The 22,200-nt window shown below is 43.5% G+C and overlaps 1 protein-coding gene across 4 annotated transcripts; it reads left to right on the top strand.

Annotated features, from left to right (window-relative positions):
* The first annotated feature begins 505 nt into the window (after positions 1 to 505).
* LOC131883098 (uncharacterized) lies at positions 506 to 8,637 on the top strand. 4 transcript variants are annotated; one of them, XM_059230442.1, is made up of 3 exons: positions 506 to 637; positions 3,897 to 6,209; positions 6,530 to 8,637. In XM_059230442.1, the coding sequence occupies exons 2-3, from the start codon at positions 4,038 to 4,040 to the stop codon at positions 7,223 to 7,225; spliced, it is 2,868 nt and encodes a 955-aa protein (XP_059086425.1). In that variant the 5' UTR covers positions 506 to 637; positions 3,897 to 4,037; the 3' UTR covers positions 7,226 to 8,637. The 4 variants fall into 4 exon arrangements, with proteins under 4 accessions (XP_059086425.1, XP_059086428.1, XP_059086426.1 ...); XM_059230445.1 differs by having other exon boundaries at positions 517 to 629; XM_059230443.1 differs by lacking the exon at positions 506 to 637 and adding an exon at positions 3,297 to 3,749.
* The last annotated feature ends 13,563 nt before the right edge of the window (positions 8,638 to 22,200 follow it).

Raw genomic sequence — 22,200 nt, forward strand, 5'->3', positions numbered from 1 at the left:
GATCCATCGCTTTTTAATGAAAGGAAATGAAATACCGCGCAATTCTTTCATGTGGCATCTTACCAAATCTTAAAGTTAGTGATGGAGGAAGTTTGAGTTAGTAACTCAGAACAGCCAAGGCCATAGGGCTTATCTGGAAGTGTCTAATTTGCCTGCAAAGTGGGTAATGACTAGTGGTGATCTTAAAGGTAGAATTGTCGGAGGGAAATGGATGTGGTTAAAGTATCAGTATTGGTGCTCTTTATAAAACATATGATGACTTCAAGGACTAGATTTGTTTGTCGTCAGACATTTCCTCTGAATCTGAAATTAAAATCTAAAATTGAGAGTTATGTCTTGCCTCTACCAAACCGTATATTTGATTCCTGGGTTAGGTTTATGCACTAAAAAATTGTACAGTATTGATATTAATAACTTTTATTTACCATTAAGTTGAAATCGTCCGGATTTGACGGAATAGGATCATCAAATTGGCGGAACGGCTTTTTGAAAACCTGGCAAGCCTGAGAGGTCTCGTCGAGCTAGCTTCATCTGTTGCCATCAGAGCAGAAAGGTGGATCGTGCCACATTGCCCAAAACGCCCTTACCGAACAAATCCGGGCCCTGTCTAATGTCGGAACAGATCTGAGGTATAGAGGTAAGCCAATAAATAACCGCCTTCTTTTCAGATCTATTTCTTATGTCAGCTTCACTTATACAATTTTAACCAAACTAGAAGTATCGCTTTTCGCTATCACAGTGGAAGTTTTTCATGAGTTCTCCCCCTGATTTGGGACCATTGCCTCAAAAAAAATCACTACTTGAGACGAAGCTTTTTAAAAATGGAAACCTTTTTTACATTGTTCTTTCCCTTGATTGAAAAAAGAAAGACGCTAATGGAAGGGCTAAAAGCCAGTTCCATCACCAATACCGCTACTTTTGCAGTAATGTAAAGCATTGCTCAAGTCCTGAAACCAAGTAACATGAAGGAATGAACCCCAATGCAAAAGACATTGAGTTTCCCATTTTTCCCGTTTAGAAAATTAAGACATTGTCTTTCAGTTCCATTATTAATCCATTTACAGCCGAAGGCAAATGATTGTCAAGGGAAAGGAAGGGAAAGATTTGGGAAAGATTTCATATTAACCGGCCCGCAAAAAAACTGCCCATAGATGGGTATTGGTTTTCTTCTAACTGGCGGGTTTAGGTCAACTCTGTTGAGACGAGGCAATCAATCATCATTCAACACTACATGCAGAACGACGTTAGGGTAGCTAGCTCAAAGCGCCCATCCCAGACTGGTTCAATTCCTTATGGCACGAACTTCTAGAAATATGGACTGAGAACGAGCTTCCCGCCTGATCGGCCTGCATTTGCTCATGGCGATTCTGAGTCACTTTTCGAAATAAAGTAATGAATTAAGAAACGTAGAAATCTGCAACAAAAGGCTAGTCATTTTTATTCTCTCTACTTCCTAAGTGACTTGTTTCAAAGATAAGTCAAAAAGCTTATGTAGCTGACCAAGAGCAGGCCGAAAATTCGAATCTTATTTAGTGATTACTTCATAGCTTTGACCGAATCTCATGAGTACCCAAAACACAGTTTTGGGCTCAAATTTGGCCAAGTTAACTCATTCGACAAGATGTTGCGATCCTCTTTTGTGGTAACTTAGTGAAATTGAATGGTTCAGAATTATCATTGATGTAGGTTAAAGAGGAAACATGTTCGCTTTGGACTAAATTTCAAGTGATGAACCTCGTGAAATTGCTGGTCAAGAATGACGATGCTCATCTTCGTATTTATTTTGTTATAACTTTTTGGAAGCAAAGCCAAGTTCAATCTTGCATACCACTTAATTTGATGAACTGCTGTTGTTCGTGAGTATCATTTCTAGTTCGTTGGCTGTGTTAAATTGTGCCAGGCAATGAATTCTGAATATCTATAACCTCTGTTCATCTTGCCTGTTATCTGTGATGTGACCAAATATTCATAAAATTTTCAACAGATTCTCTTTTTGAGTAATACACTGCTTACTCTTTTTGATCCATGAAAAGTGCGTTACTTTTGTTTGTGCGTAATTGAGGTGCAAATGTGATGCTAAATGCTTCAGAAAAATATTTCACAAGGATTTTCAATGGGCGACTCCACAAAGTTTCAAGAGGGTATGAAGAAAGCGTTGATCCGCAAGAGTTTATTAACCTTAAGACTCTTGCCCTCATGACGACTCTGCAACATCCTAACCTAGGGTTTAACATTTCACTTGGGAATAATGTGCCTTTTAAAGTTCAAGCAAAGTCTGTCATTATTTAATTTTTTCGCCTATAACATGAAGGGCACTTTACAGTTAATCAATTAACAAACAAACCATTTAAAACAATGTGAAAATTCCGGGGAAACTATAACATAAAGGGCACTTTACAGTTAATCAATTAACAAACAAACCATTTAAAGCAATGTGAAAATTCCGGGGAAAGTTGCCAAGTAAAGAAGTGTCAAAATTTAATGTATGGCAATCATTTTTATTTTTACTATCACAATCCGAGGATCTTCCACTTCATGCACACATTTACACAATTGATTAGGATTGATTTTCCACTTGTGATGCAGGGTTATTATGGCCTTCAGATAACAGCTCATATCGATATGCTCCCTCTGTAAAATCCGTTCTCCCTTCGTCCAATTTCACGTTCTCGCTCTGGTACAGTTGTTCTACATACAATACCTACGTGTGTACGTGTGTATGATGTGTGTTCATGTATCACGTCACCAAAAAAATGCAGCGATCATCAGCCTTTGATATCTAATCGCTACCCGAGTTCAGGTCTACGTTCGAGTTTTCCAATTCACTCCCTCAAATCTTGCATCCAAGACCTGAGAAAACTCGCAAATCGTCCTTCGAACCACAGCCACTGGCCCTAAGGGATCATCATTTGTCTCGTCACTTTGTGACCTTTGCTTGCTCCACCCGTTTTTTTTTCACTCTTGAAAGCGAGAAAAATGCATTTGTCTTTCACTGGGCCTGTTGTCCTTCCTCGGCATGAATAGACTTGTTATTTAACGGGAAAGAACTAAAGCTAACAACACCCCATCTATTCGAGATTGGCCATCGTCATTGGTGCTTGGTGAACAAGCCAAAAGCTCTTGCTTCGCAGTATCAAAAGTACTTAACGTAACAATACACGAGAAGGTCAAACTGCGAAAGCGAGAGCGAGGATCAGAAAGAAGAGGAATGGAAGGCAGGAGGATTAGCAGCACGATCAGCATAAGCTAGAAGAGGGGGAGCGGCACTAGGAGTTACCGAGATAGACGGAGTAGCATGTTCTATGAATGCATATTATCTCTAGCTGGAACGGAGAGTTCATCCATCCAGACTCTGTGTGCTCTTCTCGTGTCAGCTGATTGAAGTCGTCGGCCATTGACAAATGCAGGAAAGGGAGAAGACAAACAACACTTGATGGACCTGAGTCGAGGTGTCCTTGATCCGGAGAATCTTCTGGCCACGAGTTCCCATCCGAGTGTTCCGCCAGTGAGATCGCCAGTGAGATCGCCAGCCCATCGGAGAAACACCAATGGTTCACAGCCTTTGATTGCTCGATTGCTGTTGAGTTACTTCGCGTGTTTCTAAGAATAGTTTGGCTTCCTGGGCAAAATTCTAGAACACGTTCCTGCTTTCTCTTCCACGAATGAGTTTGAGCTTTCTCAAGGTTGACACTCCATCCGCAGTATTCCTCCACTTGTGAGTAGGACTTGTTGGCCTTCGCTTTGATCAAGTGAGTGTGGCATTGAGTTTTTGCTAACAGGAAAAGCCCTTGATCGAATCTGAATAAATTTGCCCCCTTGTCACCAACCATACATGTGATCCATGCCATGTGGTGAACTGCTGTTATTCTAGAGATGTATGTTTTTTGTGCTTTCAGTCTCGCCAACTCGGGCCTTGGACGTTCACGTGCCAAATCAGAACCTGGCCTTTTTTCTGCTCGTGATCATCTTCTGGTAGCCTTTGGTAGCCTTTGGTAGCCTTTGGTTTGTCGCTCAAAAAGTCGCCTCCTACTCAAATCATGGATCCCAGCTTCCAGTTCGAAGACATGATCAGTGCTCTTCTGAATTCGTGTGGTGGCTCCTCGTCGGATGGCTTAGCGTCCTCGTCCGAGAATCATCATGGTACTTCCATGGAGGGCAGCCCTCAACTAGACACCAAAGAGAAAAGTAGTACCCTTTACAACAACAGCAACAAAGATTCTAATGAGCCAACGACGCTTGGTGATATCGTCTCCAACGGTGCCTTGACCCTGGATCTCCCTACCTCAAAACTTGGACCCCAAGTACGGCCCCAAGATATCCGGAATTTGGCGACAACTAATGATAACAATAATGCAACACCAATATGTGAAGAAGCCGTTGGAATCCAATCTTACCTTGTCAGAAACAATGATGATAACGACCCCGCTGATGTTCAAGAAATCGATGCCTCTTTTACTGTCGATATTAGTCAATTTCAATCCAAAGATGACCAACCCAATTCAAGTGCCAACCCGATGACAAAGTCCAAGATGATAGTTCATGGAGAAGAGAACGACGTGAAGGCTATGAAGACGACGACGACAACAACGACGATGACGACGACCTCAGGTGATACCTCTGATACAAACATTCCCGCCAAAATTCTTGCATCTAAAGAACCGCAATCAATCTGTGATAAATGGGGACTCGAGGACGACTCAAAGTGTGCCACGCCCACCTCTCTCGACTTCAATCGGGCATCCCTCTCGCATTCGCCTTTGTCCTCGGAGTCTCCCGTCTCAAGTCAAGTCTCTCAATTTTCCGGATCTTCCTCTCTCGGCTACGGCAGCAACTCTGGCAGTAGGGATCCCATCCAGTTCATCGACGTGGTAAACAATCGAGATGAACACCCGGGGGGACAGTTCGGTCCCTTCACCTCCCAAGACTCGGGCTTGGGCGGGGGGTCCAGCCCTCATTTGGAGAACAATCATGATGGGCTGAGCCATCAGGGCAACACCATGTTTTGGGACGTCAAATCCAGCACGGATGAGACAGGACTGTTTCCCATGAACGACCTCTCGCCCCAGAGGAAAGGTGTGTCCTTGATGGGTCTGGAGGCTGGCGGAGTCTCGAGCTCAGAGCTCGGCCTCCAAGGATTAACGGGTCTGTTCCTGAATGACGGGGAATCCTTCTCTCAAACTGAAATCAACGCATTCCCCTCGTCCTCGGGTGTCGCCCCCGGCCAGCCTCCCCAAATGTCTCATGCTCTGAAAAACATTCTTCAATTGAGCTTCCTTGAGCACCAGACTCCCACGCCGGACTTGAACGTCCATCAAGTCCTGCCGGAGTCACCCACAGGTATGCTGGAACAAGATCTATACCGTCCTCCATTGTCAACTACCCCCACATTGGCCTTAACTACTCATTTGAGCAATGCCCTATTGGGTCTTGACCACAACCGCCAACCACCACAAATACATCCTCACCTCTCAGCTCGAGATTTGAAACAATCTGCTAATGCAACAACACTCTTTAACGACGGCTGTGCTACCTTTCCCAATTCTTCTACTGCTATGATGACAGGTAGAAGCACTCGGAATGGCTCCTCCTACCCCCACTCACTTCCAAGCCCGCCCCTGGATATCTATGGAGGAGGAGGAGGCATGCCTCCTAACGAAACCCTCATGGAAAACCTGGCTGCCCTGGCTCAATTGAGCGAGATGGAGGATCCCAACTCGGCGTGTTTCCCGTCATCGGGAGACTTTTTGGTCCCCCCTCCGGATATGATGGGCTATAACTTGCCTCAATACCCCCAAAATATGGCATTCCCCGAATCAAACCGGCTCAACTCGAACCCCAACCGAGCTTACGTTGAGCAGCAACTGATGAACCAACGCTCATCATTGAGTCCTCCTCTTCACACGGGAAGATATCCTTCGGCCAAATCCGCTAAAGAATGGAACCTCCATCATAACCACAACCACCACCAACAACAACACCAACAACATCATCCACATTCACAACAATCACATCCAAATTCGATTGGCATGGATGGCTCTCGTTCGGGAGGAAGAGGTTGTCCACCCAATCGAGCAAGTAAACCCATGACGGTTCTCGTCAAGTTTGGACAATTGGGTCAAGGACGTGGAATGTTCAACTCCCCTCATGGATTTTGCTTAGGATTGAACCAAGAGATCATCATTGCTGACACCTACAACAATCGCATCCAGGTAAACCATGATTTTTTTGAAAGATCATTCAGTGCACAGGCAGGGTTGGTAGGCCCGTACTTTTCATGTTCTTCAATTCGTTGTCGCTTTTCCTCGCATTGTTGTGCGAAACTTGACCCGGAATCTTGTCAAGGGTGGCTAATCCACACCCGGATTCGTAACCTGATATCTTTTGGTTCGTTGTTTCTTTTTCTCCTTCTCTCCTTTCGATGCTTTTCGTGAACTAACCGCCTCTGTTCTTTGGAAATCCCCTTTTACGAGAGTGATAATCGAATAATTAAATTGATGTCATAAGTTATGATGCCACTTCAAACTTGCAGGTCTGCGATAAGCACGGTAACTCTCTCTACTGCTTTGGCGTTCCCGGCAAAGATGAAGGCCAGTTGTGGTGCCCGAGAAAGATTGCAGTCTTCCCAGACTCGGGCAACTTTGTTATCTGTGACCGCGGAGGTCAACGATCTCGAATGCAGATCTTCACCTCCCATGGGCAATTCGTCCGGCAAATCCCTATCCGCTACATCGACATCGTGGCAGGTCTGGCCATCAATCGTCACAACCAGATTGTGGCCGTCGATTCCGTGACCCCGACCGTGTTCATCCTGTCCCAATATGGTGAGTTGATCAAGTACATCGATTGCTCGGCGGACATGGAAGAGCCCAGTGATATTGCAATCCATGGCCGAGAGTACTACATATGTGACTTCAAAGGGCATTCAGTCGTCGTTCTTCATGAGGACGGCACTTTGCTTCGTCGGGTTGGCAACAAGTCCGTGACGCAATTCCCTAATGGAATCGACATTTCTGACGAGGGCGACATTCTGATCGGCGACTCGCATGGAAATCAGTTCCATGTGGCTGTTTACTCGAATGCCGGCCAATTGATCTCCGAGTTCCAATGTCCCACCGTGAAAGTGTCTCGGTGCTGTGGACTGAAGATCACATATGATGGGGCAGTGGTTACCCTAGCCAAGAACAACCATCACGTCCTAGTTCTCGATACGCTTTGCATCTACTAGTCCTTGCGAATCAATCATCTTTCTTTTTGGTGTGTGGCTTCTTCTTTTTCATTATTTCTGGCCATCTTCAAATGACCAGGAAGCCTTTCCGTGGAAATCCACTTCCTTTACTTTTATGTAAGATATAAATTGGTAATTTTTTTTTGATAATCGAACTTTGGAATCAGTCAATTGTCCATGGGACGAGATTTCATCCCGGTTTTAGCACGGGCCTTTTCAAATTCTCTTCGAACCCATCAATCAATCATCTTCCGAAAAGATTTGTTAATTGTCAAAATTCCCCCCGAGTAGACAGAAAAATGACGTCCTTGCGAATATTTCGTCGTTGGCTCGAATTTGTGATTTGCTCCTTTTTTCCTCCCTTATGTCCCACTTTTTGTTGATCTAAGTCAAAAACCGAGAATTTTGTGTCATGGAAACGACCAGTAACAAACCCGGCATCAAAAACACCTGACAACTCTTAGCTATTTAAGTATCATACTATGCGCTTACAGTATCACCACGACTCCTATTTATATTTATATATATACAAACACACCTACACATGCACCCGATTGATTTCTTGTCATTTAGGTTATACACCAAAACTATTGTACCACTCCATATTCTACCATTCATTTCAAAATCACTACCCTAAGCAACAACACAAGTACAGTACATTATCAGCTCTATTATCATCGTCATAATTGTTATTATAGCCAGAACAACAGCTACGACTACTACATTTATGAGCGTTGTTATTGATATGATGTACGAGTCGATCTATTGAGCACTCATGGCATTCAAATTCTTAGAACTATTTATTTGCGCTCTTTCCCCCTTCAAACACGGCTGTTTCACGTCTTCGAGAACTAACAAAATATGTAACTAAAACGCATTCTCTGCTTTTGCTGTGCTGATTGAAACTGAAGTTTTACTCCGACTCTCGTTCGAAAACTCAAATGATCCCCACCCCCTCACACACGCCCACATGTCCTACATGGACGTTTGGTGTAGTTGGTACTGAAAGGAAACGAGGCTCATAACTTTTTGATGAATGGGAAAGAACCCTCTCTCCGTGTACAAATTCATCTTATTGTGGCACTTACTGAACAGATCTTCCTTGGTTTTTGTTATTCCATTCCTGTAAAAGACAGTTATCACAACGAAGCGCTTTTCTCTTCTCAAGTCATCAACATACTGTTGTTCGAAATGGCCATTGAGCTCGCTTTTCGAAAACTCGAGTGGAACATTTACTTTTGTATACTGAATACTGCTGTGGTTTACGTACGTCCCATTGTATATCGTTACGTTATGGTCGAATCAACTTTGTACTGTATCAATGCATACAACCAAAAGAAGCAACAAATGATGCTGGCCAACAATATCTTGTCGTATTCGAAAATAAACAGTCAATAAAGAAAATTCATTTACCTAGTTGATTCATTTCATTCAGCCCAGTCAATGATAGGGATCATCATTGGGAAGAGACGGTAGGGGTGGAAAATGTCAACTAAAAGGGTTCAGAATTCCCAGGCCAAAGACTATTTAGTTACAAATACTTCGATCAAATTGAATAATTCATTACACAATCATTACTTGTAGAGGATTGAATGGCATTACTCGTTTAATACTTTTCCTACAATGTAGATGCCCAATGCTCCGTTTTTTGTCTCTAGAACATACTGTTTTGTAGACTTCTTTAACGCTACTAGGAATGGAATTCCCAGCAGTTCGAGACGAAAAAATTAGTTAACTTAACGCCATATTCATGTTAATACAATTGTAAGTTTTTCCCCCCTCCCTTAAGCCTATACTCTATTTTACACTGATTTTGAGTAGCCTGTACAATTTAGAATAATATGTAATATTTAATAATAATAATCTTTTATTGCGACTCTTGGTCATAAAGGCAATAAAATAGTTGACTGGAAAGTGATATCACAATGAGTATGACTAGAATTGGTTCAATGCACATGAAAAAAAGTAAGAGGTGAGTTACAGATAGTACAAAGACAGGTAGGTAGAGGTAAGTGATGAAAATCTTGGTTATTGCAATAGAGTGGATGGGCCAGATTGAACAGATCCTTTGTCAACTCCCGTCGCTGATGGCATTTGGACGGGAGCCGAACAAAGGTGCGTGACCGCCAATACTCCGAAGGGACTTCGAGCCAAGGACGATCAGATGTTAGCATGTCCTTGACCGGAAATGATAACTTGTGTCCGGACATCACCTCCGGAAAGGTCAGGTTCCCAACACTGTTGGACACTAACCTTCCCTGCCCGATGGTGAGGGGCTCGGTTTCGCATAGGAAATGTGTCCATACATTGTTGGCATATTGGGGCACGCACAGGTATCGTTTGAGTAACTTGGTGAAGGTGGCATCGACGGATTTGAGGGCGGATTGGGCGGAGTTGGGAAGCCAAAGGTGTAGGCCGTAGAGAAAGATTGGGGTGACGAAGATCCAGAAGAGTTGAAGGACTATTGGGAGGGGAAGATTCTTAATGGGAAGTCTATTGCATATGTATCTGATCCTGGCCCTGGCTTTGACTATTGATGATTAGAGATGGTTGGTGAAGGAGAGTTGAGTTGAGAATGTGAAACCGACATAATCAAAATTATTGACGATTTCAATCAGACTATTGTTAATATGGAAGGAGGTGGGAGGCAGACGACCTTTATGGAAAACCATGGCCTTCGTCTTGATAGTGATGACTTGAAGGCCGTTCTCTTGGCAATAACCGTGGAGTGCACTGATGGCATTTTGCAATTCCACGGCTGAATAAGCCAAGAGAACAAGGTCGTCTGCATATTGAAGATATTGTACTGGAAAAGGTTGATGGTGGAGCCTTGGTGTGTGAGGGCTCTGGGCAGGTCTGATACATGAAGATTGAAAAAAAAAAGAATTGGCGATAGTGGATCCCCCTGCGGAAGGCCAATGGAAGTAAAGTAGGGGGGATAGGTCCTCACCAGAACGAATGGAGCATCTGAGTCCCGCATAGATGTTGGACAGCAGGACACAGATTGAACGCGGAACTCCCCACAGTTGGAGTTTGAGGAATAACCGCGTTCGGTCCACCCTGTCGGATGCTTTGGAGAAATCCACAAAGCATCCATACACTCTCCTCTTGTTGCTGATGTTGGAATGCACAATTTCATAGAGGAGAGTGGCTGCTGTGGTGGTTGAGCGGCTTCTCCGGCAACCGATTGGAACTGGGGAAGGAGATCCCTATCCTCGGCCAATCCAGAGAAGCGGGCAGCTAGTAGGGTGGACATCATCTTCAAGAAGGGGTTTTCCAGGGCGATGGTCCGATGGTTTTTTGGAATGTCCCTGGGCCCCTTCTTATGGATGAAGATGATGGCTGACTCCATCCACGCTGGTGGGAAGAAGGAAGATTGGAGGGCGAGGCTGAAAAGATCTTAGAGGAGTGGCTGAGCTTGGATCTGGAGAAGTGAAAGTTGGAAAGGAGAGACCCCAGATGTTGAGGGGGCTTTGATCTTCTTGAAGGCCACGTCCATCTCGGGTTCCGTGAAGGGCTGCAAAAGGGGATGGTGTTCTTCTGGGCAGCACTGGACCTCCTCCACTACTGTTTCCGATGTTGATGCAAACAGTTCTTGACAGTGGAGGAGGAATTTACTCACGGGAATTTCCGAGTTGGTGGCGGGCTTTTTGGCACCTTTGTACAAGCCCGCCATCCAGGACGAAGCCGATGAAGAGAGCATGTTCTCCACTTCCAACAATTGGTGGGCTGACTCGGCGCTCCTCAGAGACTTGTAATATGCAATTTGATCACCAATGATATTTTTTTTTGTTTGTTTTTTTCACGGGCTTTTCTAACCGCCACAGGGAATGTAATCCCCAAGACTATTAAAATGAAAGTTTATAATTCGTCTATTTATTAACTTTCAATCTTTATATCATATTTGGTCTACCAACGAATTTGAGTTGGCAGACCGAGCTAGTCCTTGAATTAGGGTTGATCTGGAATGCTATCTAAAAATTGGTCTTAGTCCGACTTGAAAGATGCAACCGGATCAACAAGGCCTACGTATTCACTACGAATATTAGAGAGAAGCAAAATAAAACAATGAAGGAGCCCGAGAAAGAAGAGAAATGAACTGTGGTGTGATATGCTCTTAACGGTACTCAAAACTCTGTACTCCGGTGAGGAGATCTATGATTGAGCAAACGGGACTCGAAGAGAGGAGAGAATAAAATTGGTTTTTTTGGACGCGAAGGCAGGAGATCTCGTGTGTTCCGGTAATCTCAACATGGCGCAGTCGGCAAGTCGACTAGCTGCCTGGTGATATATGACCGTGATTTCTACAGTGAGGACAAATTCTGGTGATCCAGAATCGGACGATTTGCGATCGTTTCACCAAAGACGTGAGCTCCTTTTTGGGCCGTCTTTATCTACACGTGGATATCGGTTGAGGACAANGGGCCGTCTTTATCTACACGTGGATATCGGTTGAGGACAAAGAAGTTACCCCGATGAGTGTGAGCTCCGTAAGGGCCGCTGACCGGTAGGGAAACGTTGTCCATATTTATTGGGCGCGGTTGACTGGTGATAGATGTCACTCTCCCACAATCATCGTCAAATATCATAAGGATCTTGACGTTACCAAACCGAAAGAGAAAAGACAGAGATTATGGAGGATCTCATGAAAGCCTTTCAGGCTCAAATGGAAAGGATTTCCGAAGAATCTCGACGCAGAGAGGATCGTTTGATGGAGGAAGCTAATGCCAAAGAGGAGCGGCTGTTAAGTTTGATGGAGGCCCGCTCTCATGAGAGGCCTGTTGGGTCGTCTTCTGGAGTTACGAACTGTCGCACTATTTCCGTGGAAAGGCCGTTGTTATCTGCTAGTTCTGGCGGCGTTGAAGAGTTGCCTTGATGGCGACCTTCAAAGATATTTGATTCAAAGGACGATCGAAGTCGATGCAGACGCCGATGTGGAAGGCATAATTATGGCTATTTCCAAATACATTCGGGCTCAGCGTAGTCCATTGTTGGACAGAATTGAATTTTACAACGCCACTCAAACACCTGGAGAAACATTTGATAACTTCCTCACGCGTCTGAAAGAGGTACTCTGTGCCTGTAACTTTGAGACTAATCCTGCTTGCTTCACGTGCAAAACTCGCGAGGATGATCTTATGCGGGACCGGATAGTTTGTGGAATTCTGAGCAATGTCACAAGACATAAGCTTTTGTCCGAAGTGGACCTCACCGTAGAGCGTTCTGTCAAGATCTGTCAGGCAGAGGAGGGAGCGGTCTCGTCTCAGAACAATCTTGAACCCAAGAGTGTTCAAGGGATTTCGTCATACAAAAAGGGCAAGAAGCTTATCAAGAACAACAACCAAGCCAAAAAATGCAGTAATTGCGGACGACGGACTCACGAATTGAAGGATGCTTGTCCAGCTATTGGAAGAACCTGTCATAAGTGCGGAAGTCATGGGCATTTTAGCCCATGTTGCCCAACATGTTGTAAACATCTTGGACAGAGGACTCATGTTCCAAGAAAAGCCATGAGTGCAATTGGGTTGGCTGGGATTCAAGCAGACGAACGATTAAGTCTGGAAATTCGAATTTATCAACGTTCAGCATGGTCCGCTGTGTCATGGATTCCAGATACCGGTAGTGATGTCGACCTTCGTTTTGTCTGGTGGAATTTTATCCAACCTAAAGGACGATCCAGTTGTCGTTCGGAACGTTTCTGGAGGAAATATGAGGAGTATGGGTTGCTGCTCTGTATCTATTCGCGACAATTGCGCTGTGGCCCGTTCAAGATTACATATATTCAAAGATATTCAGGGAGCCTATTTGTCTCGTGACACACTCAAGGCATTGGGATATCTTCCCCCTCATTCGCCGAAAACAAAGGTGTTTGCGAGCATCCGGGATATGGATCCGGAAATAAACAAGGACACGATTAAGGCCAAGTTCATTGCGGAGTATCCAACGGTATTCAATGAAGACAAGCTCATACCTATGCGTGGACCAGCTATGAAAATTCGTTTGTTGCCCGATGCTGAACCTTTTCAATTGCTTAGAGCAAGGAAGATCGCGCTTGGTGACGAGAGGCAGATCAAGTCACAATTGGACAAGATGGTCATAGACGAAATAATTGAGCCAGTATCTGAGCCTTCTGAGTGGTGTCACCCTATTGTAGTTGTGGACAAAAAAGATTCGACCGAGAAACGTATGACCGTCGATCTGACCAAACTAAATTCTCAAGTCAAGAGACCAGTTCATCCCATGAGATCCCCAAAAGAAACTATAACGAGCATGGAGGGTGCTCAATACTTTACCAAATTCGATGCAAGACACGGGTATTGGCAGGTTCCCCTCGACAAGGAATCGCAACCCCTCACGACCTTCATTACTCCGTTTGGGAGGTATCGGTTCCTCCGGGACCCTCAAGGATTTATTGCCGCTGGGGACGAGTTTAACAGGCGAACTGATCAGGCTTTTGATGGCATACCCAGGCTCGCCAAAGTGGTCGACGATATGCTGATCTATGATCAAGACTTTGATGTCCATGTGGAACACGTTCGCGAGGTTCTAGAACGTGCTAAGAAGCACGGTATTACGCTTTCGAATTTGCAAGATTGGAGGTCCCTTTCTGTGGATACATCGTGGGACAAGAAGGCTGGAAAATGGATCCTTCCAAGACTAAAGTTTGCAAGACTTCCCAATCCCAGAGAACAGGACTTATTTGAGATCATTCTTTGGGTTAGTAAACCAGTTCGCGGATTTCAGCCCCGATGTTGCAGGTGAAGCGGGACCACTTTGCGGCTTGCTCAAGGAGAGAAACGTATTTAATTGGGAAAACGATCACACGATCGCTTTTGAGAAAGTAAAAGAAGCATTGATTTCCACCCCAACCCTAGCTTACTTTCAGTTCAATGCAGGGACTCGTTTGGAAACGGATGCATCTCGAACCAGAGGCCTTGGATTCGCACTCTTACAAGAGCAGGAGGGCGCCTGGCGTTTGATTCAATGTGGTAGTCGCTTTTTGAGCGATGCTGAAACCCGTTATGCTATGATTGAGTTAGAGCTTTTAGCGGTGGTATGGGCTATCAAGAAATCTCATGTCTTCCTCTCTGGTCTCAGATTCGATCTGGTCATCGACCACAAGCCGCTACTGCCAATCCTCAATCATTACACCTTGGACAAAGTCGACAACGTCCGCATGGTCCGTCTTTTACTCAAGATCCAAAGTTATCAGTTTGAAGCGGTTTGGAAAAAAGGAAAGGATCACGTCATTGCCGATGCTCTCTCCAGAGCACCCGTGGATCAACCTGACATTAGTGATCAACATGGGGAATCCAACGCTCTGTCCTGTTCGATTTGTTCTATAGCAGAAATGACTCACGAAATCCCTGCTCTCAAAATGACGCATCTTCGAAGTAAAATCCAGGAGGATCCAGAATGCCAATTATTAAAGAACATAATTTGGCGTGGTTTTCCCGAGTCTAAAAGTGATCTTCCTGATGTTATCCGCCCGTTTTGGGATGTGCGTGAACATCTTCACTTGGATGGGGACTTTATATTAAAAGGGAACCGCCTCGTTATCCCCAAGTCTCTGAGAAGGACTGTGCTCCATGATCTCCATTCCTCTCACCAGGGTCAAGAACGTACCAAGAGACGGGCTCGCCAAGTGGTATTTTGGCCAGGTCTGAACAACGACGTAAATACAACACTCCAACATTGTGAGAGGTGTCGGGAGCATCAATCTTCTCAGACCAAGGAACCCATGATGAGTGAGCCTGTACCAGATTTGCCATTCCAAAACGTAAGTGCCGACCTTTTCGAGCACTGTGGATTCCAGTATTTGGTATATGCAGATCGTCTTTCTGGCTGGCCATGTACGGAGCGAATTGGCCGAACGGCAAATTCAATGGATGTTATCCGGTACATAAGGAGCAGACTCCCAGACTTGGGGGTTCCTCAAAAACTTGTGACTGATGGTGGCCAGCAATTTTCTTCGAAAAAATTTCGCGAGTTTTGCGAACGCTGGAACATCCATCACCAAATGTCTAGCCCTCATTACCCGCAGAGTAACGGTCATGCTGAGAGCGCCGTGAAGGCCGTCAAGCGTCTTCTCCAGAAGACTACGGTGAACGGCGATGTCAACTGCGATGAGTTCCAGCGAGGAATGCTAGAGTGGCGAAATACCCCCCGGTCTGATGGAAAGAGTCCGGCCATGATATTGTACGGAAGGCCACTTGAGTCTTTTATATTTGCTTACCGGAAAGGATTTGCTCCGAATTGGCGTGATATTGCCAAGAAGATGGATAATATTAGAGAAAAAGTGAAGGATAGGACTGTTGAGCATTATAACAAGAGTGCTCGCTCCCTCCGTCCTCTTCGTATTGGCGATTACGTGGATATTCAGGACTTCCGTACGAAACTTTGGAACACTAGCGGTCAAGTTGTCACTATTGGGAATCGTCGTGATTATTATATAAAATCTGCTAGTGGACGAGTTCGTTGGCGGAACCGTCGATTTCTTCGTCCACGAATTTCGCCCACTCTTCTTATCCTTGTTCCAATACGCCAAACATCGACACCATTTATGTAATCCCAACCATCTACTCCTCGTCGAATTCCCCGTCGCAGCGCTCGTGAGAAGAACGGAACAAAACCCTTGAATATCACTAAATTCTCCTCAAAGACTTATGATTGATTTTTTTTTCTTGGTACACGTTTTTTACTACTATGATTATTCGTTCGTGTCAAGGGGGGTGGTGGTATGGTATGCTCTTAACGGTACTCAAAACTCTGTACTCCGGTGAGGAGATCTATGATTGAGCAAACGGGACTCGAAGAGGGGAGAGAATAAAATTGTTTTTTTGGACGCGAAGACAGGAGATCTCGTGTGTTCCGGTAATCTCAACAGACTGCATTGTTTGAACTAGCCTGGATTCTCGAAGTACGAGAAAGCATCAGCAAGAACCATTGAGTAACTTATCAGAAACTGAGACTCAAAAAAGATTTCTCTGACATTATACCACAAGCATTCCTTAAGAGACACTGTTTAGTACATAGCGGCATATTACAAATAGTCTAACGATATCTTAGAGACGATGGGTTACACTCTGAGCGATTGCCGTCGAAACAATGTCGGAAAATTCAAGTGAGCGCAGTCTGAAACTCAGAACGAAAGCTAAGGGCATCCTCAAGGCCGACAAAGACCAAGAGACGTTGGTGAGCCTTTCAGTGTTCATCCTCAAACCATTGGAAAGTGGAGAACCTCATGCAAATACGCTAAATTCATTTAGAACAGACCGGACTGTCATGTTGGACAATCTCTCATTGGGAGCGTATTGAGATGACTATTTTATTATTTGACTAGATCTGGTTAATATACACATTGACTAGATTGATAGGTGCGAGTATGAGCATGCAATCACACCACGGACCAACGGCCAAAATCTGGAATTTCAAGAGTCAACCTTTCGGTTGCCAAACATCAGAGGGTTACCAATAACCTTTAGAGTTGATTCGGATTATTCATGGTATGGCGCTAGGTTCAAAAAGGCTACAGCCTTTTTGCCAGTTTGCAACTCTTTTTGAACAAAGTCTTCCCATATTTTGGAATTTTTGTCCGTGTCCCACCCTTGGAAATACATTCAGAGATTGCTAGACTGGAGCAAACTTCTTCAAAAACTGAAACTAATTTATCAATGGTTGCATCTATGGATGATTCCTGTTTCAGCATTGAAATCAGGTCAAGTTCTTCTAATCTTTCTATAATCAACGGCCAATGTTCATCTTTGAACTTGAACCTAGACAGACAGACCTTTTTGGCCGGTTTTACTCTAGAGCACGCCGGCTTTTGAGTAATGGTCGACCCTATCTCAAGAACATGATGATCTGACAGATTGCTAGGTGTCACATGGACATACTGGATCAGATCAGGGTCATTGGAAAAGACCCAATCCAGAACGATATTTGCTCTGGTGGCTACTCCAACATATTGGGAAAAATTGCGCAAGATCGCTAACTCCTCCAGCTTTTCGAACGACTGAGATCTTGATTTCGAAATGGGAATATACCCATCAGGACTAGCCTCCCACTCTACAACGCCGGCCGGAAATTGAAGTCCACTACAAAGAAAACCTTCGAGCAAACTGCCTGATCCAAGTCGTTTCCTGTGAATTTCAGAGCTGACAAGAAAGTGCTTACAGAACAAGAAGGGGGCTTATACATTTTAACAATGGATAGATCAAGACCTTTAACTTGACAAACTAAGACCTCTACTTATCCATTCTACATTTGTACACGACTAATTTGCAGATCATTCCTAACATATAGGCAGACACCCCCATGTGGGAATGTGGGATTATCAGGGCGTATCTTATCACAACAAACTAAGTTGAAACCAACTATGGTTAGTTCTTCATCTAAGACCCCTGGTCGAAGCCAGGTTTTTGTTATAGAGATAAATTAAATCTCTCTCTCAACGGCTAGTTCTTCGAAGATCTTAACTTTCGCGCTGTCTCTTTTAGAAATCAGACAATGCACGTTCAAATATAGCCCCTTTACGGGCCTCTCTTTTGACGGACCAGGTTCACAAGATCTTGGACCATCCTCTCCAACCGTAAAAAATCCTGGATAAACGTTATTCTCCACCGATTAGTTGGCAGTGCTCATTTTTAAATTTGTGGCAAAATGTTAAAAGGTTTAGATATAGACTTTAAGGGTTATTAATATTGCGTTAGGTTAGGTTGGGTTAGGTTAGGTAAGGTTAGATTAGGTTTGATTAGGTCAGGTTAAGATTTAAAAAAGTAGCACCGCCAGCTAATCGGTGGAGAAAAACGTTTACCGTGACTACCAAAATCCTGCTTATCAACATAATTACGTTCTACAGGAGACAAAGCATGATCTAATGGGGATGGTTGGGTTCAGGAATAGGTTTACACCTACATTTGAATGGGAACGTATTTTGGGAATGGGGGAGGGACAAGGAATGTCAGGGAGGAGGGGTTTTATAGGAATGGGTGGAGATTGGGTATTTAAGGGAATTGGGAGAGAGGGTGGGGGGTAGGAGGAGAGGGAGGGAGGAAGCTAAACGGGTTGCGGAAGGGGCTGGGGTGGCACAGGCTGTTTTCTCTACAAACTGCCTTTTCGCGTTGTATTTCAAGAGGAGGTACTACGTCAACCTGTACATTAGTCAAATCAGTCGACCTCTCAACTACTGGACGAGCCTGTTTTTCAAACAGCACCCTGGTGTAGTTGACCCAGGCAGCTAAAGCCTCAATGATAAAGGGCTTATTGACTGCAGAAGGATCCTTCCCTGCCAAGACCAACTCCAAACATTGTCTAGCCTCTTTATAAACTTTTCCAAAGACAGCTTCCATCATGAATGCAGTGGAACTATCAATTAGTAGCAAAATCAGAAGACCAAGAAAAAGAGGAAAACTAAAAAGCTATACAGTGTTGTATGTTTAGTTTGATGTGAGGTAGTTAATACCTATTTTTCTTTATTGTCCTATATCTCAAGACAAGTCTAAGATGGAGATAGTCAGCAAGAAAAAAAGGGCAGAGAAAAGCAAGGCATCAGGTACTGAAACTAGATAAAAAACACAGAAATAAACTCAACAAAGTGATCTAACAAAAGTATAATCAATACACTTATGAACAATATTTTTAACTGGTCAATCAATTCAATCAAACGAAAGAACTACGCATACAGTAAAGATTTGGAGAAGCACCAAACCTAATTGAGTGAATGCATGGCAATTCCCATTCATTCACCCACACACAAACACTGCTCGTGCACAGCAACAACCAAGGAGCAACAGAGGAAGTCACACCTTGGTGCCAAATTCCTCAGAGAAAAGAACAGTAGCAAAATAAAATGCGACTACGCTCAAAACCAGGAATAAATAGCAAAATGTCTCGGAATAAACATACTGCCTCTCATGATCCCATCGAGTGGTCAAAAACGAAGTACACATAGATGTAGATCAAGTAAAGGTTCAGATGGAAGTGTATTTATCAAATAAACATACTCAGAAGTAAACGTCAATTGCAACTCGCATGACAATATGACAACATACGAGTACCAACTCCCTTTTTGTGTATGAATGGAATGCAAAACATAATGAACAAAATATTAAAACTATCATGCTTGAAAGCAAACAATCTGACCTCGATCACGAATTGGTCTTGGAGGAAGCGCGTCAGGCTCATCAGCTGGCTCTTCATCATCATCGATGAGGTAACGAACAAGTCCACGATGGAGAAAATCTCTGGTTTCCCACCAACACTCTTCCTGAAGGTAATCGAAGCATATACCATCTCTGCATCTTGTTGTCGACCACCACTCCTTCTCTTTCCCATCTGTGGGTGATCGGATCTTGAATGAGGACGTGCTGACCTAATGGAATCTGCTTCCTGGCAAGTGCATTCCGATCATGATACGCTTTTTGAAGTGCGTCATCCCGGAATCGTTTGTAATTGGCCTCATCCGACGCGATCTGAAACTCGAGCATAAACGCTTTCCAATGAATTGCCAACTTAGACCTGAGAGGACAACCAAATAAGCGTTGGGATAGTGAGAGTGCGCCTGAGCGTGGTGCGTTCCGCTATTCCAAAAGACCGGACATGAAAGCACTGGATCCCCATTCACCTCCGGACTTGGCGAGGAGGTATTTCATGCTCCCACATTGGATTCGGCATGGCCATTCGACTGAGGGTTATGGGGCGAGGAGGGTCTCCATGCCACACCCCAATGGCTGAAAAAATCTTGAGTTGACGATGAAGCAAAGGGAGTGCCATTATCTGATCGGAAAACGTTGGGCACGCCGACGGTCGTGAAAAAAACACGAAGCTCTTGGATCAAGGACAAAGCGCAAGGGGAAGAACTAAATCTGGCCACGAGAGGAAACCCAGAAAAAACGGTCTGAACAGACAAGATAGCTTTTCCCCCCATAAGTAAAAAAAGTCGACAGAAGCCATTTCGAAACGACAAAAAGGATGATCATTGGACATCATGGGTTCTGCCGGGATTGAAGGTCTGAAGAAGAAGGTCTAAAATTTTCGACCATATTCGTAATATCGGATGGAAATCCAGGCCAGTACACAAATTGCCTGGCTCGTCTCTTCATTCTCTCTACCCCTTGGTGACTAGCATGTAATAAGGATAAAACCTCTTTGATTGCAGGAGGCTGGTGGAATCATAAATATAGGTTGTATTAGAGCAAGGACACTAAAGCAAGGAAACGCCACTTTTTGTGATCACCAAACCTTTCCCGCCAAATAAGGCCTAAACTTTTGCTGCTGAAAGTTTTGAATGTCAATTATTGGCATAATCATTGACGAAAATATGTGACTAAAATCATTTTCATAACCATTGATGGTATGTGCTTAAAACCAGGCATGTACATAAACTTAAAATGACTTTGAATGTGTCTTAAAGTACAACAACTGAAAGTGCTAATCAGGTTTTCTGGATAAAGCAAGAATTTGCTCTAAACACAATCAGTTAATACTCTTTTGCTAATAATATTATTTGTAGAAAATTGCTTCAGAAACATTTTGACGAAATTTCAAACAATTTGACACGTTTGTTATGAAACTATGGTTCTCACTCTGGGAATGGCCTTCAATCCAAAAGTAGACATACTGTAACTCTGAGCTACATATTGTTCTTTAAACTTATATGGATGCTTCATAAACATGGAAAAATAATTGTAAGAGATATGGCACCTGCATAATTTTACTATTTTGATATTTTGGATACTTTTGCAGGTAAAACAATTTATTGGAGTCCAAAGTTCAAATTGAGATCTAGTGTACTGTATTTTGGTATTACTCTGTGCCCCTTAAATTTTGCCTGCCTTTTATGCAAACTTCATAATAAGTAGAAATTTAAACTCTACAAACAGATAACTCAATTATTTTTCACCAAAGCCTGATGTTTTTTGTCAAATGTATGGATTAAAACAAAAGTATCAATTGTCCATTCCAGATATTCTAATATGTTAACATTTATGTACATACACTTTTATTGCCCTATTCCATACATTTTTTATACTTTGTTTGTGCAAGTTCCTCATCAATCAATCAAATTATTCTTGTTGATTTTCTTTCTATGCGTGTTTTTGAGCCAGTTTACGCAATATTTCACTGATTTGAAAGACAATTTGATTGTTTTTTATTAATTTGATGTTCATGGGTATTTCATTTATTCTTCTGACTTTCAAAATAACCTCAAAAATATTTAGTATATGGACGGAGTTGTATATCAAGGAGATCATTATTTAATTAAAAACACTTTAATGTACTATGCAGTACGGATAATCTTGTTTTATTCATACTGGTTAGAGTTACTGTCTTGATTCAACGCAATGGCCTAAGTTGGCGGTGAGGGGAAAGCCGTGTCGTTTCCTCTCTTTAGAGTCCCTGATTAGAGCCACTATAATAGAGGCGAAAAGAATATAAAAAGAAACGGGCGTGGGTTTCATGGCATAGAATAAAGAAACAAAACATTGGTGATTTTTCTGGTGGGCACCTTTGGACGGTGGATTTATTGCCTTCTGGCCACCATCGGCGTCATGGACAACCTCAAGTAGGCTTGAACCAAGCCTTGTATCAGGCTTGAAAAGGTTCGCATCATCTCATCAGTCCGGGCATCGTTTAAAAGTGAGCTAGTTTTCGCCAACCTGAAAAACATTCTCAGGGATAAAAAGTATTCACCCATATTAACCAAATTGCCAAAAAGTCGAAAATTTTGAGCCGTAGAGGAACTTGATATTTCGTCAGCACGTAGGCCCACCCGTCCTTAACACTATAGGCCTAATGCCGTTCGTTGAAAGTATCATACACCTAGTCTGGAATCAGGGTCAGGCGTGGCCCGCAAGTGTATACTTGAACCTTAGACTGCTAGACAGGGTGCACACAATTTCGGTCATCAGTCTTCATCTCAACCGTGGGGGTGCTTAATCAAGTTGTCCATGTGACCAAGTCTATATACAAGA

The sequence above is a fragment of the Tigriopus californicus genome, chromosome 7, assembly GCF_007210705.1.
Source record: "Tigriopus californicus strain San Diego chromosome 7, Tcal_SD_v2.1, whole genome shotgun sequence".
NCBI lineage: Eukaryota > Metazoa > Arthropoda > Copepoda > Harpacticoida > Harpacticidae > Tigriopus > Tigriopus californicus.

Bases quoted from the DNA above. Each gene is read 5' to 3' on its own strand.
- LOC131883098 (XM_059230442.1), top strand. From the start codon at position 4,038: ATGGATCCCAGCTTCCAGTTCGAAGACATGATCAGTGCTCTTCTGAAT. The intron at 6,210-6,529 runs GTAAACCATGAT...TCAAACTTGCAG, and splicing joins CCTACAACAATCGCATCCAG to GTCTGCGATAAGCACGGTAA.